Source organism: Lepisosteus oculatus, chromosome 19 (genome assembly GCF_040954835.1).
Source record: "Lepisosteus oculatus isolate fLepOcu1 chromosome 19, fLepOcu1.hap2, whole genome shotgun sequence".
In the NCBI taxonomy this organism is placed as follows: Eukaryota; Metazoa; Chordata; class Actinopteri; order Semionotiformes; family Lepisosteidae; genus Lepisosteus; species Lepisosteus oculatus.
Window position 1 is genome coordinate 16,795,877 of NC_090714.1, and position 16,993 is coordinate 16,812,869.

Consider the following 16,993-nt stretch of genomic DNA (forward strand, 5'->3'; position numbering starts at 1 on the left):
ATTTGACAGTCACAGATCTTCATGTATAAAGGCCTCCAGAATGCAACTTTTTTGGAAAGCAATCCAATCCTATTAAATCATTTTGGGGATCACGCAGTAAAGGAATTTAACACTACACAGACAAGTGGACACAAACCTGTCGGTCCCCTGGGGGGTTCTGGGACATTTTCACACCTCACGGCCCACGTGAACAGCAGTTTAAATAAAGGCTGCGGAATTTCTGGAACTTTAGAGGCAGACACAGTATTTGATACAACAGGAGATGGAAATCACTCAAATATTGAAAAGGGAAACTAACTTTTTTGGTTTCATGTGGTTATAAAACACTCAACCCCAACCTGATTCCCCTCAACAAGCAGGGGTCCTATGTGAGGATTACAGAATAGGCCAACAAAACTCCCCCTGTAACAGAATGAACTGAACAAAGAGGTAGCAACTATAAGCAATGACAACTGTTTTAAAGTCCTTTTCTTTATATTTTTGTACATTGTATAAATTTTACATGCTACAGTACAGTAAGGGTAGAATGTTATTCTTTTACAGGTAGAAAATAAGCAAACCATACCCAATTAAATTCATAGTACAGCTCTGAACTATGTTGTGAAGTTTATTAAAAAAAAAGAAACTTCTATTGGTTTTCCTGATACAGGACCATTTTTTTAGAAAAAAAACAACAACTGATAGTACAGTTCAAAATAAATTCACAGTATTATTTTTTCTGAAGCTAGAATCCTAAGTGGATTTAAAAACAAAAACACCTATTTCCATAAAATACATTAACAAAATGTGACACATGATTACACTTTAATATAAATGTCACCAGTGGGACATATTTGACAGTGTATTCTTAATTCTTCAGTGAACGGCTGATGCAATATTAGGTTACGGAACAAAAAGTGAAGGATGTTCTCAAGTTCATCCTGTTTTCAAATTCTGGTGCAGCAAGCACTGTCTTTAGTCAATGTGGGTCTTGACTTTGCCTTGGAAAAGACAACAAATTATATCTTGATTCCTAGTATGAGACATACCAAAATGTTGATCGCTCTGGACAAAGGCAAGACTCTTCTCATTCATTCATATATCTTGTACTGTTTCCAGGAATTTGCAGTGGAAAGCTGTCACATTTATACACAAGTAAGAAATAAGTCCTGAGTCTATAGTTGAGCAGCAGCTGAGATGTTCAGATCCAGGGCTTCTTCTTGAAATTCAGTTTTTAAATTAAATATAATTTAAATTCTACATTTTAAAGATCTGACAGGTGTGTTAGCTTCCACCACTGAAGAGTAAATTAAAAAAAATAAAAGGATAAAAAGTATAAAAAATAAAAAAAAATCTTCTGTGGTAAAAAATACAGTATTCCCAAATGATTAAAGCACCACGTCTGTATCCAGTATCTCATGCTTTTGTATTGTTAATACTCTTTGCGAATGGCTTCTGCAATTTCGCGTGCCTGTAAAAAACAAAACAAAATTTCTAAAATGCATCACTGTTTCAGAACAGAAAGGCCAATGTAGCAGGCCACATTCCTACATTGTCTTTACAGCATAACTTCTTTAACACTGTCTAACAATAATTAATGCATCTCAAAGAGGTGAATTGTCGGCATAAAAAAGTTATATGGATGGCGAATTCCAGAAGCAGCACTTATGAGAAAGACAAGGGGTAAGAAGTGCTGCAGGAGCTGACAGACACTAATAATGCAGGAGCCCTTCTGGACAGATTCAAGTGCACTCAGGGTAGGCGACTGTGATGTCCTTGGGGACAGAACTCCAGAGCGCCGTCCCACACACTCCGACCGAGAGCAGGCCGTGAACACCTGCTGCACTGAGGCTGTGCAGGAATCCGTCACTTGGCGCCATGCCTTGTTTCAGAAGAAACCATTTCAGAACCCAGAAAGTCTGAAATCGGCTCTTTCTCGCCCCCGCCGGGGAGAAGGAAACCGCGCGGCTCGGAACTCGACACCGCAGGCTCCACGCCGCCCCACCGCGCCGGCAGCTGGCAGCTGGCCTGGTTAACTGACCTTCTTTCAGTAGGGCACACTCTTGGCTTCTGGAGTGACTTCCTCTTCCTGGGGAGGAGAGCAGGAGGATGAGCACGTGAGCGCCCGGTGGGTCGATCCACACAACGCCTCGAACCCCACAACACACTGCCACGGAGACTCCAAAGCCAGCCTCTTTGACTTGACCGCCGTGCACTTGCTCGCGGTACGTTTCTGCATTAGAGTCAGCGCAGGGCGGCACAGCGGCGCAGTGGTCAGCATCGCTGCCTCGCGGCGCTGGGGCTCGGGGCTCAGCTCCAGACCTGGGGTGCTGTCTGTGTGGAGTTTGTACGTTCTCCCTGTGTTTATGTGGGTTGCCTCCAGGGGCTCTGGTTTCCTTCCACAGTCCAGAGACATACTGGTAGATTAACTGGCTTCTGGGAAGACTGGCCCTGGTGTGTGTGTGTGTGTGTGTGTGTGTGCGAGATGAACTGGTGTCCTGTCCAGGGTGTACCCCGCCTCACGCCCGTGGCTTGCTGGGACAGACTCCAGCTTCCCTTGCCAGCCTGTATCAGAGGCAGCGGTGAGGAAACGGATGGAAGGACAGATATGGTGCTGAAACGGACAGCTGCCGTCAGGTCCAAGAGCGAGACAAACTCAACTCACCTGCCGCCAGCACGTGTCCCGACACAGGACCTCGCCTTCAGCTTCTCTGCTCCGCCCCTGTGGATCTGCCACGTTACCGGAGCCAGAGGCCACCTCTGTGAAGTCGGATTTAACAATCAGGTCAGAAGCTCAGTCATAAATTCAATTCATGTCCTTTTACATTTTGCATCCCTTCACTGTGTTACCTTTGAATAATTTGTGGGAACCGCTAATGCATTTCTGAAGTATAGTTCCATGCAGATTAACCTTCAAATCCTATAGCAAAGACAAACACAGATCGTTCGAATTCATTTCTGCCACAGGGCTCTTATTCTGGTTGAGAACTGTCAAGATGCCCCAGGGTGCTATATCAGCGCTTTTATAACTGTATTCTCTTCCCCTCCATTTCCTATTAAGACTGATCCTGACTAGAAGCATGACGTGTCTGGCACACATAACTTTTTCAAGGACAGCGCACACATAGTTTTTTTTAGAACAATACTGCTGAACAACCGAACACAAAAAGCTTCACCATACAACCCCTGTTGTTGGCAAAGACTATTTCTTACAGAAACCTATGACTCATCTCCCTGGAGGCCTCCTCCAACAGGAATTCTTATTTTGTTTCCATTACAATTCAAAATGAATATTTTCCATAAGATGAGATCGAGGCAAAGACACTATCATAATAGTCTTCAGATGCTCTTATACAGTCTTCCTGAAGTTATCTAGGATTGAGGACACAACTTCCTTAATAACACGCCAGTTATCTTCCTCCTATTTACACTGTTGAGGAAAATCTCATAATCCTTTCAGCACCGAGAGCAAGCACAGGAGTTGGCATCATTGTGGTATAATGTAATATATTAAGACCGGGATCAAAGCTGGACCCGAATCACAGCCCCATAATCTATGAAGCCATTAGTCAGCATGCATAACATATTACACCAGGCTTCTTGGTAGCTGGGGCATATTGGTGCAGCAGAGCTGTGGGAATAACTGTGATAAGCTATTGCCACCTGCTGGGCAAACAGTGAATTACATACGCCTGTCTGACATGTGAACACAGAACCCTTAGAGGAGACTAATACCTACTTTCCAGTGATGCACCTGAACCGAGGCGATACCACACCTGTACCTAACTGAGGTTAACTGGCGCAGGTCTGGCATGTTTCCTCTGCTGCACCTGAGCGGGGAAGCATGGAGTCACACGTGGTGGATACAGAAAATTGCAGGAGGGAAGTACGTGGAAAAAGCACCAATTTATATATTTGGAGGAATATGTTCATTGTGAGCTTATACCTCTTTGCATACTCCTGCTTTTGTCGTTTTTAGGCAGGTTTTGGACTAGGCTCTGCAAAGTTAATTTTCAGACTAAAAAGATTATATATGATTTCATTTTGGAGGGAAAAAAAGATACCTGTTCTTCTCAAATAATGGAATCTCTTCTGTTCCAATAAACCATGTCAACGACCTGCACATCTTTGACACGACTAAAGCAGAACTCTTTGTTCTTCTACACCGCCAAATACCTCCCTCTTTCTCTCTTGTGCTCAGAAGCAACATGATGGCACAGTCCTCAAGCCCGAGGCCCTGTCCTGCTCCCTACTGAACCCAGACCCGACTGCGGGTCACCTCTTGCTTGGCTGACCCAACAAGCCAGTGAAAAAAGCCATCCAGGACCATACTGCAACCCGCCCACCCTCGAGCCACTTGTCTTTCAACAGGTTCCCAGGCACCGCAGCCCCGCACTGGAGGATCAGAGCTGACTGGGAGCAGAGGAGCGTCTCTCAGTGACAGCACCGCATGCCTGCAAGTTTCCACGAGTATCCCAGAGTGCCCTGGCTGACCTATCCCACCCTGCCCTGGGCAGCACTGAGCCAATGCTTTCCCAGGGGATCCCCTGTCCCAGTCGGCTAGTGACACGACCCAGGCTCGAACCCGTGCTCTTAGAGCTCAACCTGCATTCGAGCAAGCGTCTTAAACAAGCAGTTTAATGAATGCAGAAAGGTCTGAAAATGAATTATTTCTGTGATATTGCAGAATGCAACAATTTGAAATGAAATTTTGTAAAACTACACTGCCATTCCATGCCTGCTACCCCTCATAGTAAATCCATTTTTTCCCCCCAAAGAAAAGCCTTTACAAGAACTATCATCTTTGCCAGCTAGCAACCATGTGCAGCGCAGTTACATAAATGTTTGTAATGACTGATAAATTCTGAAACATTCTGGTAAAAAGGGAAAAGGCAGATGTGGCAGCAGGGGGATGGGTGTAGCATTGCAAGACTTTCACAGCTTCATCGAAACCGTATTATTTAAAGGGCCTGTCCATTACCTGTGTCACGGTGGAGGGCCAATGGGGCTCTTGCACAATGGCTGGTCTCAGGCCGTGGGATTTTTGCAGCGCGATGAGGAAACTCCTTTTCCGCGGAGCACCGCTTGCGACTGGCTTTCTCACCGTCTTGAGGCGGGGGGTCTGCCCCTTCGTACCCCCGCTGCCCGCTCTCCTGGGTGCTGTGCTCAGGCGGCTCTCCTGACTGGCCGCAGGACCTGGCCTCGTGGTGGTCGCAGTGGGATTTTCCGTAGTCCGAGTCCTCGCCTTCACGCCTCCTCCTCTTCTTTTTCTTGTGTTTCCATGAGCTGTTGTCAGAATTCCCTTCAGAAGAATCCACATCCTGATGACTTCTGGATGAGGGGGGGTATAAAGACATTTTCAAAATCGTTTCTTTTGAAACACAGTGAAAATAAATGGCTTACTTCATTATCCCATGTGAATAACGTCTGGATACCCAATATAAATTACACTCTTGTATAGGTGATCTGTTACTGGGAAACTCATGGAAATAGAACATGAGTGCTAGCCTAGAAAAATACTTATTTTATAATGGACTTAGAAAGGTGATGTTTGTTTAACATGGACACTACAGTATACAACATGATACATTTAGACTTTCGCAAAGCCTTGAATAAAGATCTCTCATAAAAGGCTAATTCTCAAATTAAAGGCAGCAGGAATCCAAGATAACATACACACATGGATTGAGAACTGGTTAACAAAAGGGAAACCGTGCTTCACCTCAAGAGAATATCATCTGATTGGGCAGATGTAAACAGCAGTGTTCCGCAGCTATCTACTGTTGGTCTGCTACACCCAAATCATTATAATGATTCACATTTTATATAAGCCAGTTAAATTAACAGAAAAATGAAGCAGCAAACATATAAACAATGCACCAGCATTACAAAAAGACTTAAGATGTTCATGGACCAGTCAGCACTTAATGTGGTAAAAGCCAAGCGATCCACAGCGGATGCAGGGAGATACACTGTACATATCAGCCGCATGACTGAGCTGCAGGCAGCTGTGCGTGAAGGGGATCTGGGTGTGTAAGAACGCCCTTTTATGTGCTCAGCACAAGAGGATGTGGAAAGAGAATTAAAAAAAGCAATCTCAACATGGGTATGGATCAAACATTGTGGAACTTAAAACCAGGAGGACACCCTCAATCTTTACAACGCCTTCCTAACACTTTACGTTAGGTTGCGGTCATCACGCTATAAACGAGATTACGGCCTCAGAAACGGGTAAAAAAGCAAGCAGGGTTCCTTTTCACCTGTGTTCCAGGTGCTCGCGGTGCTTGTCCTTCGACTTCTTCTTCTTCTTGGACCTCTTGTGTTTCCTCGCCCGCCTCTCCTCGGAGGTCTCCTGCCGGGCGTGGTGCTTCCGGTCCGAGTCGCTGTCCTGGCTGCGGTCCCCGCGGGGCCTTGGCCTGGCTCGGGGGAGCGAGGATGAGGAGGACGAAGGGGGAGGCGAGTGGTAGTGGTCCGGCCGGGGTCTGCTGTAGTCCTGAGAGGGGTACGCTTTGCCCCTGCTCTCCTCCGCCCACCTCGGCTTGTAAGAGTGTTCCCCTCTATACGCCCAGTCCCGGTGATAGTGACCGGAGGATCGCTCATCCCGATCACTCACGTACCTCCTGTCCCTGTGGTGACTGTCTCTGTGGCGATACCCGTTTCTCTCGCATCTTCTGTCCCGGTCTTTCCCATCGCGATCCCAGTTTCTATCCCTGTAGTATCTCCCACGGCTGCGGGACCGCTCTCTGCGCGTGTGACAGTCTCTCTCACTCTGGTAGCTGCTCCTTCTGTAAGCATTCCTCTCCCTGCTTCGGGAGCGATCCCCGTGGTTCCTGTGCTTCTCAGAAGCCCTGATTTTATCCTTAGCAGGGGAAGAGGCCAGCCTGTCCCTGTGAGTGTGGCTTTTCTCCCAGTCCACAGTGGCGTGTCTGACTTGCTCTGCGTGGCAGAGGACATCTTCCTTAATTTTCTCTTCCTTGCAACTCCCTGGCTTTGCTTCCTGTGGCTCGGGGTCACAGTCCACCGTAGTACCTACCTTCCCAATGCTGCCAGAGCTGCTCATTCCCAGCATCTGGTTGCTGTTCTGCAAAGCATTCCTTGCGGTCTCCAGTGTGGCATCTCTGGGCTCCTTAGCTCTGGCAGCGGACGTGTGGAAACTGGTGGAGCCGGGAGTGTGAGAGGGCAGGGCTCTCTCCAGCACAGCCGCGGAATGGCCACTGTGGCCATGAGGGCTAGGACCCTCTGAAGAGGCCCCAGAGGTGGCGCCATCCATAAGGCGAGCTCGTCCAGGAGACACGGCCAGTTCCACCTTCGCCTGCTTTACTGGGCCATCCAAAGCCATCTCCCTGTCCGTGAGGTTCGGGTTATCAGAAGAAGGGTTAGCAGCTACATTGTATCGAAGGGGGGAGAGGTTAGTGGGGTTATTTTTAGCCCGTTCTTCCCGACTGCAGAGATTTGGTTCGGAGGCGGGGGGGTGTCTCGGAGGCTCTTTCGCAGGAGAAGCCGAGGAGCGGTCGGCCAAGCTCTGAGTCTTGCCTGCTTTGCAGGCCGAAACATCAGCGACGGCAGGAGGAGGTGGACTGGCAGCCTCTTGGGAAGGCAAACAGGACGTCTGGGTTTCCCTGTTTAAAAAAAAAGAATCATACAGCTGGATATAAAACCAAGGATGTACAACCTGGATTCTCTTGGTACTAGTTTTGGAATACTTTTATGTAGAATTGAACGACAAATTCTGTCATTCATATGGTGGCTCCAATCAAATCTGACGTGCGTCCACGTCTCCAGGCGAGTCCCATCTCCTCTCGTCACCACGAGACCTGAAAGAGAATGACTGAAAACCTGGATGGATCTGCACTATCGTCTGTGCAGGAGGAGACATTGACAAACAGTGAGACGGCATTATCCCAGAAAGTCCGTGGAAAAAAAAAAAGAGACAGAAAGCAGCCTTTTCTATAAAAAGCACAAATCTCACGGCACTGCGGCTTCTGATTACTTCTTCCCACAGAAAGCGCTGCTCACCCTTGCCGGCTGTCGACAGCGGGGCTCGTCCTCGTCACGGGATCCATCGTGCGCGTAGGACTGGTGCCGGTGTGTCCCACAGACTCCGACGACGCCCGGCCAGGACCCGCTGGAAGCACCTCCGGGGACAGCTGCAGAACAAGGAAAGGCCCCCTTTCAAAGCCACATCTTTAAAAATGCGTTTTAAACATATACACTAGCGCCTTGGGCCAGTGAGTCCAAGACCACGGAATCAAAGAAGGATTAGCAGGTGATTATATGTTTCTTAAAAAAAAAGAAAACTCCAGGAACCTAACATACCTTATCCGAATGCTTGAACCCATTGACTTTAGGCAGCCCATTCTCTATAGGCCTGGGGGAGCTGCTGGCAGCTTCAGGTCCGTTCTCCTGTTTCCGGGTTTCCATGGTGACTGGGCTGCCGGTCTCGGGCGCGACACGGGGAGGGGGCGGGACCCCGGCGACGCCGCTGGCGGGAGCGCCAACCACGTCCTTCCCATTCACAGCGGCAGCGGGAGCCCGGGCGTGACCGTTCTCCAGCGGGGCCAGGCCGGCGCCGCCCTCCGGGTCGGACTCGTCGGAGGACTCCTCCGCGTACGGCACCAGGAAGGGGGCCTGGTGGCTCAGGGACGCCCCGTTGACGCGGGGCGGGCGGGGCTCCGCCGGCTGCTCCGCTCGGGACATGGTTGCTGCAGCAGCGGAGGCAGAGGAACCTTCTGAGGTAGACTGTGAGGAGGAGGAGGAGGAAGAGCAGGGCTGCGACCGCGAGTGGGAGGCAGCGGAGGAGGACGAGGAGGAGGAGGAGGAGCAGCTGGGCCGGTACAGGTTCTCCAGGGGGCTGCTGTGCAGGCTTGGCTGGGACGGGGCCGTGCGGGACGTCTTGCCCTGACCGATGAGGAAGGACAGCTTCTGCCTCTTGGCGGGCTCGGGAATGCCGGCGTGCCGGCCGAGGGGCCGGGCCGGGAGAGAGGTAGAGGACAAGCCGGGGCCCGTCCGGGTCACACTGGTGCTGCTGGCGCCGGGCTGGGCGGCGCACGATTCCTCCTTCAGGGACCCGTTCCCATTGACGTGGCTGGAATTCTGCAACAGGAAAGGGCCTCAGGCGTTACAATCCTTGAGCCATCCGTTCGGAAGAAGCAGAATTACACTGCTGCAAACACACTAAGTAAACCTAATAGATGTCTGCCTATCTGTGCATCTAGATACGTAAAGTTACACAGTAATTTAAAGAAGTAGCAATAAATGCAATAAGGTGCTTCCACTGACCTCTGATATATAAATACTGTGCAAAAGCAGACCAAAGGTTTGACGAAACTTTCCTGCGTGAGAGTTCACTGAACACCACACGGATGATGTGACCGCTGATGGAACACCCTTTTCTCCCTGCTTCACATCAGTAACTGCCCTGCGCATTTATCCCTATCGGAATAGCTCGCCTCAATGTACTACGGACCTACCTTCCATCTCTCTCTGCGTCTCTTCCAGTCTCTCCCCTGCTGTCAAGATAATATTACACGCTGTCACTTCCTCCGATTCCTCACACTTTAACAACAACACATGAACTACACCATCTTCAGCTTTGAATCCACCCTGGTCTCAACTGAACGATCTACCGCAGTGACCTGTTTTTGCCTTCAAAGAACTACAGGCTTCTCCCTACTCAAATACAAAACTTGACAAGAAACAAAAAATACAAATAGTTCCCGAACTGCGAAAGAGCTCCCTGAAGTATTTTCCAGTCGTTACCACCTGCTCGTGCCCAGTGCAGGGCAGGTGACTATACCTTGGTCATGTGCGGGGGCAGCTGGGGCCCGATAAAGCCGACGGAGGGGTGTCGGGGGCCACCCAGTCGCGGGGTGAGGATGGGCCGGGGGGAGGACTGGCCAGGGGTGCGGCTGGAGTGGTTGTAGTCTCCTCCGTTTTTCAGATCCGGAGACCTGCCAAGCATGGACACACACAACAACACAACAGGCCTCAGGATCACAGAGCAGGCACAGGGGTGACAAGAGCAAAATCTATGCAGAGGTGCACCCTTTCTCTTCAGGAACGGAAACACTGGGCCCTGTTTTACCAGCTGGCTCAAACAGGAGTTCGATTACAACGGAGAGGGCTTGTTCCCAAAGGACAAGCACCCTGTAGCGATTCCACGGGATCTGATGCCCCTTAATTCAATGCGCGGAAAAAGCCTGAGCTTTGCACCTGTCCCTGATTGCTTTAAATATCCAATCATTCTGTGATTACTACTTTCAGATGTTGACGTTATTCTGATCTCAGCGAGAAAACTGTACAGAAAGGTACAAGCAATCCCAGCCGACCCACACAAAGAGTTCTGCAGCACACTGCTCACACGGACCAGGGCTGGAAAGAACAAATGAGAACTGATTACGAGTAGATCTGAATCGTGGGACCCGGGGCTCTTGGGGTTCAGCATTGCTAACAACCCATCACGGACTGGCGAGAGGACGTGAAAAACGCACCTGATGTAAAACAGAACGTAAGCTTGTTGATTCAGAACAGATCTGATGTCGCTGATGGAAACCGAGGAATCGTTCATCTGATACCACTGTCCATTGCTGGCCTGAGAGGAAACGCAGCACGCGAAAGGTTAATTTACAGAGTCCAGTTTTTAGTGCTTTCACTAAAAAGCAGTGTACAGTAAGTGCATTATAACAGACATTTCACTATTTTAAATTTTATGCTTTTAAGGTATTATTGCTGCTACACTGCCACTACAGGCACATTCCACCTAGACTGCACATTTTAATCTTCTACAGTAGTGGTGCCCACTTACATGAGTTCTGGACGTGTCCTGAGAGTCAGTGTCTTGGATGCATTTAGCATGACTGTTCCAATGAGTTCCAGACTGCTGTTGCCCAATGAATACTCCCAGGTTACGGTCAGCCCTCAAAAATGACATCTTGTTCTGGCAGGACTGACTGTAGCCAAGGGATTTATTTTTGCAGGGCTGGGTGAAGACTGACACTCAACTGGCTCTTACTCAGCTGTTGTCATTCACATCGACTTGGTTTGGCAAGAGCTAAAACCGTCGGTCTGGACATGTGGATTTCTTTTCCTCTCATAAAACCTCAGAAACACTCCCCTCCTTGTCTTTGGCTAGATGCCCTTTATGTTGTGCTGTATTGTTCTCCTTGTACTCCAAGTTCGTGCTCTAAGGGTTTCTGCACTCCTGAAATCATTCATCCGTTACCTTGACGTAGCAGTAGTAGTGCCCAGCATGGCAGCTGAACCCAGAGTGGACTAAGACAGCGTACAGGACGTACACCTGGGGCTCCCCGTGAGACTGGGACATGAAAGGACGAATGTCCAGGTACTCAGGATACCTCACGTCCTGCACAAGAAAAAACAGAACAGTGAGCTTGCAGGACATTGTCCTCACTCAGTCTCTTGATGATTTTACCCGACAGATATCCCAAAAACAACAAGCAGTAGCAAGAACTCCCACCTGCCTGAAAGAGAAGATTTTTTTTGACAATCCGCCACAAAACAATACTAGCGGCACTTCCTTGAACCCACTTAACTGATGGAATATCATCTCTGCAGCTGGACTCAGGGGGCAAATTTCAGCACACCCCAGCAGGCTGCCCGATTTCACCCCTCCACACTGCCCTGTTGCCGTGCAAAGAAAGCGCGCGCAGTACCTTTGCGATCTTTCCTCCATTGTAGTTGGCAAAGCGCTTCAGCGAAATTGTGAGGACATTGGAGCCGCGGTGGATTGTGAAACGCTTGGAGGCTGGAACCATCTTCTTGCATCTGGGGAGGAATAAAAATAAAGAAAAGGATGAATCACGACAGAAGTCAGGTGTGCGCTCCCCAGGTTAGAGGTATTCCAGTGCTAACGCTGTCAAGTCCAATCCTTCACAATGACTAACATTCACAGCTGAGGATGTCCGATTTTACACTGCTCGTTTTCCCTCAGATTCAAAGATGGAAAAAGCGAAAATGCACGGAATCTTTCTTACTTGGTACACTTGTAGGCATTCTCACCATCCAGATGCTCAGGCTTGACAAACTGTTCAAGAGCTTTGCTGATGTTCTGGGCAGTCTGTGCGGTACAAGAGGATGACAGGATATATTTCAGGGACTGATATTTTTATGCAGACATATGCAGTACTCACACAAAAGTCTCTTGATTTCTACAGAATGGCACTTCTACTGTGAAAGTGGATGCATGGTTTAATTTCGTTTTTTAAAATTGTTTTTGAGAAGGGTACTTTTTCTGAGCAGGTGGATTCTGATACAATGACAATGCACTCGCTTTGTTTCTGTACATACGAGCACAAGAGGATGCGTAGGAGGTGACAGCATGGACATACCTTGATTTCCAATGCGACATCCAGGTAAGGATCAAACGTGTCAGAGACAGCTTTACAGTTCAGACACTTTACTGCAATGGAAAAGTACATCATTCATTGCTGGGCAGAGTGTTCTTTTTTGCCCCTTGAAACATACAATTGCTAAAGAACTAACATACATTCACATCGAGCGGAGCGAGTTATTAAGTATAGGTTGTAAGGCAAACTTGTACTTTATTTTAAAATACTGTGATATTCTCCGAGATGTGTTGAAGTATAGAACTGCCAATACAACAACAAGTTAATTTTATTATTTTGGGGAATAAACGTCTGACTGGACAAGAAAAGATACCAAGATTCTCGATATCTTTTAACAAGCCACACCCCAATTTCTTCGTAACTTCAACCACAGTTGCTGTGTTTTCCTTTTATTGTTAACGACATACCTCTCGATCTCAGGTATCCTCCGAAGATCTGATGCACCAGTGTAGTGGCCTGTGTTTGCCTGTCCAGTCTGTGGAGTTTCAAGATAAAATAGAGCATTTTTAGATGCCTGGAGGAATGCATCAGATTAGTTATCAAAATACACTTTAATTCAAAGGTTAAAAATCTCCCTGCTTCTCGTCATAAGAAGCTCACATTTTGTGAACCTTCATACAGGTGATTGAGGCACAAGATCTAGCAGAAAACTTTTAAATGCAGCTACACAACTCCGGAAACCAACAATCTGAAAACACAACTTAAAACACTTTGAACCATAAACCTACTTGCTTCCAGGTAGGCATGACTTTTGCATAGCATCCACGGTGTATCGCAGAAACTCATGGGCATCCTCCTGGCTGCCGAAACGGAAATGCTTGGCGATTCCTGGAAGCCCGAAAGAAAGCGAGAAGCAGGGATAAGGAACGCGCGCCGTGGAGAGGACCGACGGAGACAAGAGACGACCACGCTGCCGAGCAATTACAACCGGAGCGACAAACTCACGCTTGAGCTCATTGAGGACGCCGATCGGTTTGATGACGTTCCCCGAGTTGGCGAAGACCTGGGTGATGTGATTCTGCATCGTACACATCATACAGAACCCCGGTTCGTGACCTGACGGAACACACAAAAAAAAAAAAGAGCCGGGAATTACTCTCCGCTCCCACTGGTGAGGGGGATGCACTCAGGATACCAGGTCACGGGGAGCTGGGCAAAAGCACCTACATGTTTTCGAGTGCTCCCGGGACAGCATGTAGTTGGCGAGCGGGGCAGTGTAGGTCAGACACTGCAGGGCAGAGTTGAGGAAGCATGTGTTTCCCAGGTTCTGGAGACCCGCTCCGATGCGATGGACCTGGTTCCACTTCAGGCTGAGCCGCTCGGCCGGGAACAAGATCTTCTGCGGGAGGGCGATGCCGTCTCCGCTGGCCATCAGAGCTGGGGAGCAAAGAGGGCGAGTGGTCAGAGCAGCTTGCTCACAGGACGGAGGAAAAACAGACGACGAGTGCCAGCTATTTCGGACGCAGACCGGATGAATAAAAAAAACCTGATAAAAAAATCTCTTGCCATTATCATATCAGATCTAAGAGTACTATAACTGTAATTACAGATTGTAGTAAGAAACATGATCATTTATCTTAAAACCCGTTTATTCCTTTTGTATATTTTTGATTCTGTAAATATGTGCTTAAATGGAAATACAGCAGGAAATTAAGCAAATATCAGCTACTTTTTGACAGAGTTGAAGAAAGCTCCAAATGAGAAGTCTCCAATTGAACATGTGAAGACGTGACTCACTACTTAAGGACCGTGAAGACGATAAAAAGAAATGCAGCAGAGTCTGCTTTAAAAGATCAAAAACACGGCAGTTTTACTTATCTACTACCATGCAGACTTTATTTGAGCTCAGTACAGCACTTGCAGTATTATATCCGACGTCTGTTCACAAGCAGGCCCTTGTAAAACCAGATCAGCGCTGGATTATGTACAGTAATCGGCACACGGGATGGCAAGCGCAGCGCACTGACGCCCACAGACCGCACTCGCAGCTTGAGAGACCTACACTGCTCCTTGTGTATGGGCGATTTGGGCCTCTCCGGCGCCGGCACCGAGCTGCTCGTGTAGACCGCGGCGCCGGGGGTGGGTCCCACGCAGGGGGTCTTGTTTTTCGGGGGGTCCGAGGTGGACGATCCCGCGCCCCAGCTGGCGGAGCTAGTGTCCATGTCACCGGAAGAGGACGGGGTCGGGGAACCGGAGAGCTCAGACTGACCTGACTCGGGGTCAGACGTCTCTGTTGGTTTGTCAACTATGGTCATCGTTCATTGCTGGACAGAGAAAGAGGGTTAGAGGAAGATTCCTTAGGAAGATGAACACCTCCCTCTTGGGGATAAGCATAAACATTACATGGGCCTGCATACACAAATGAACGTGTTACACTGTACACTCGCAACTAACACCGACTGCCATCCACTTCAACAGTCAGAAAATTCCTCTGTCCACTTTCTAACACCTACTCCAATTCTGGGTCACAGGGAAGCTGGTGTCAGGTAATTCCTCTCATAACTGGGTCCAAAAAGCTTATGTGATTACATTTTTGCGCCAGTTAATAACAAAGAGTTGTACTACAGGGGCTCTTTAAGATATTTCTTTGTTGTTTATTACCAGATTGGTTCCTGCAAACTTACATTTAAGATTCAGTTAAAATTATTGATGCAGTCTCTGCAATGCTTGTCTACTACAGGACATATTTATTAAGATGCACTTTATAACATGTTACCACATGGCCCTGACATTCCCTAACCATTTGATTAAGCAGAAATGACTCTTTACTATATGTTGTACCACTCAAAACCTTTTGACAAGCACAGGTCTATGTGAACCATTTCAGTATTCTTTCTCTGGACAGCGACTTACAATTACACAGTTCCAAAACAAAAACTAATTTACTAGAAAACGCTCAGACCCAACCTGGTCTACACAGTTAATTGCGGGAACTCGCGAACAGAGCTGAAGATCACTAGCATGCGTTATGAATTAGGCTAATTAGGGTGTTATAAAACGCATTTTACCTACGGTTGCAGTGCGTGCCCAGCTCTCTCTGGGTTTTAAAACAAAACCGAAAGTAAAACCGAAGGAAAGCCTTTAATATGATCGATTTTTTTTTAAAGTTGCGGACCTTTGAATTTCCGGTGAGGCTACTTGCGGTCGGTTCCCCCCCCACTACACCAGAGAAAAAGTTTGTCCGGTGACCCCAGCAAACAGCCAACACCGACGTGGAAAACACGGAACCGAAAAACGTGCCATCAACTTGGACCCAGCCCGTCGGTCTGCCCGGCCCGCCAGCGAAACCGTGTCGACCGCGAAGTGAACGGAAAGACGAGGGGGTGCTTGAACAGCGACACAAGACGGACCCCTTTCATCGTTACACGAGGCTTGGCGTCTTGAAAACAACGAGAGAAAAACAGGGGGGAGTTGGGGGAGCTCTTGAGCCCCCCAAAGGCGAGGGGCTCTTTTTGAAAACAGTCGCTCTCGGACAGTCCCGGGGCCGGCCTGCTCCACGCCGACCCCCCGCCACCCCACCGGGCAGCGCCTGTCAGAGCCGGAGTGTGTGTTTGTGTGTGTGTGAGGCCAGGGGACAATATCGGTACCACACACCGGGCTGGACGGTCCCCTCCCCGCCCGGACAGGCTCGCCGCCCGCCCCTCTTCCGAACAGAACCGGGCGAGGCGGCTCGGACTGCGGGCGCCATGGCAACGCCGGAGCGCCACAACACAGAGCCGGACCGGCGGCCGGCGGCCGGCCGGAGACATGCCAGCCACAGGAGCGTGCGGTACACACCGTGAGCCGGCCAGATCGCGGACAGACCCCCCTCGCTGCCGCCCCGGGGGTGCATCTGCCGGCGCCGGGCGGGGGGCTCCCGGGGAGGGGTCCGACACTCTCCGGGGGCAGAGCTGCTGTCCTCCGGCGGCGCACGGCGGGAGCGGACCGAGCCGGGCGGGAGCGCAGCCGGGCTTGAAGCTCCCCTCCTACCCCTGCCACCGCCGAGCGGCGGAGCGCGTCGGAAGCCGGCTTTCGAGGCACTCACCTGATATTTTATTGTTAGTATTTTATTGACGGCGGCGATGTCAGTCCATCCCCTCGTACGCCGAGTGTCCGGCGGCGAACAATGACGTACATCCCCGGGACTACATCCGGGTGCCGGTGACGTCAGGGCCCCGCAGGACACGTGGGGGAGCTGTTGGAGACCAGAAAATGCACCGTTTGTACATCTCGGTCTCATTGTACCGCCGAATAGCGCAAACAAAGGAGAGAATGTCTCCAAGAGAAAAAAAACACTAAGTGAACACAAAAAACAAAACACTGAACAATAGGTCTGAGGTAATTACAGATCTGAACACTAAGTTGAAACACAATAGATGCATGTATAATATTTTTTTGCCTGGTTATTTTACATGTTTTTGATGGGAGTTTAAGGAACATTGTATTTCCACCTTATGAGCAGTAAAGGAAGGCGCGGGATTAGGAGACTATGTTAAAAAAACTCTTCACCTGGCCTACGAACATGAAGAGTGCAAGTAGTTTGCCACTGGATTCAAAACATGTGGATGCTGCACACTGGTGGTGGTGGAGGGGATCCCCATTACCTGTAAAGCGCTTTGAGTGGAGTGTCCAGTAAAGCGCTATATAAGTGTAAGCAATTATTATTATTA

The 16,993-nt window shown here is 49.0% G+C and overlaps 1 protein-coding gene across 9 annotated transcripts; it reads right to left on the minus strand.

The window, feature by feature from the left end:
• Positions 1-453: 453 nt before the first annotated feature.
• Positions 454-16,515, minus strand: usp42 (ubiquitin specific peptidase 42). Of its 9 annotated transcripts, none has more exons than XM_069180937.1 (20): positions 16,369-16,515; positions 14,347-14,608; positions 13,512-13,721; positions 13,290-13,400; positions 13,073-13,172; positions 12,752-12,819; positions 12,327-12,397; positions 11,973-12,055; positions 11,652-11,763; positions 11,201-11,341; positions 10,470-10,570; positions 9,776-9,929; positions 9,450-9,485; positions 8,296-9,072; positions 7,996-8,126; positions 6,240-7,598; positions 4,961-5,310; positions 2,645-2,739; positions 2,021-2,068; positions 454-1,450 (listed from the first exon to the last, which is right to left on the minus strand). In XM_069180937.1, the coding sequence occupies exons 2-19, from the start codon at positions 14,597-14,599 to the stop codon at positions 2,027-2,029; spliced, it is 4,194 nt and encodes a 1,397-aa protein (XP_069037038.1). In that variant the 5' UTR covers positions 14,600-14,608; positions 16,369-16,515; the 3' UTR covers positions 454-1,450; positions 2,021-2,026. The 9 variants fall into 9 exon arrangements, 8 of the variants coding, with proteins under 8 accessions (XP_069037038.1, XP_069037040.1, XP_069037035.1 ...); XM_069180939.1 differs by having other exon boundaries at positions 4,961-5,307; positions 9,450-9,488; XM_069180934.1 differs by having other exon boundaries at positions 9,450-9,488.
• Positions 16,516-16,993: the final 478 nt, after the last annotated feature.

Excerpts from the sequence above, each read along its gene's own strand:
- usp42 (XM_069180934.1), bottom strand. The coding sequence starts at position 14,599 with ATGACCATAGTTGACAAACCAACAGAGACGTCTGACCCCGAGTCAGGT. Across the intron at positions 10,571-11,200 it reads ACTACTACTGCTACGTCAAG|GCCAGCAATGGACAGTGGTA; the intron begins GTAACGGATGAA and ends GTTTCCTCTCAG. Across the intron at positions 8,127-8,295 it reads GGTTCAAGCATTCGGATAAG|CTGTCCCCGGAGGTGCTTCC; the intron begins GTATGTTAGGTT and ends CTTGTTCTGCAG.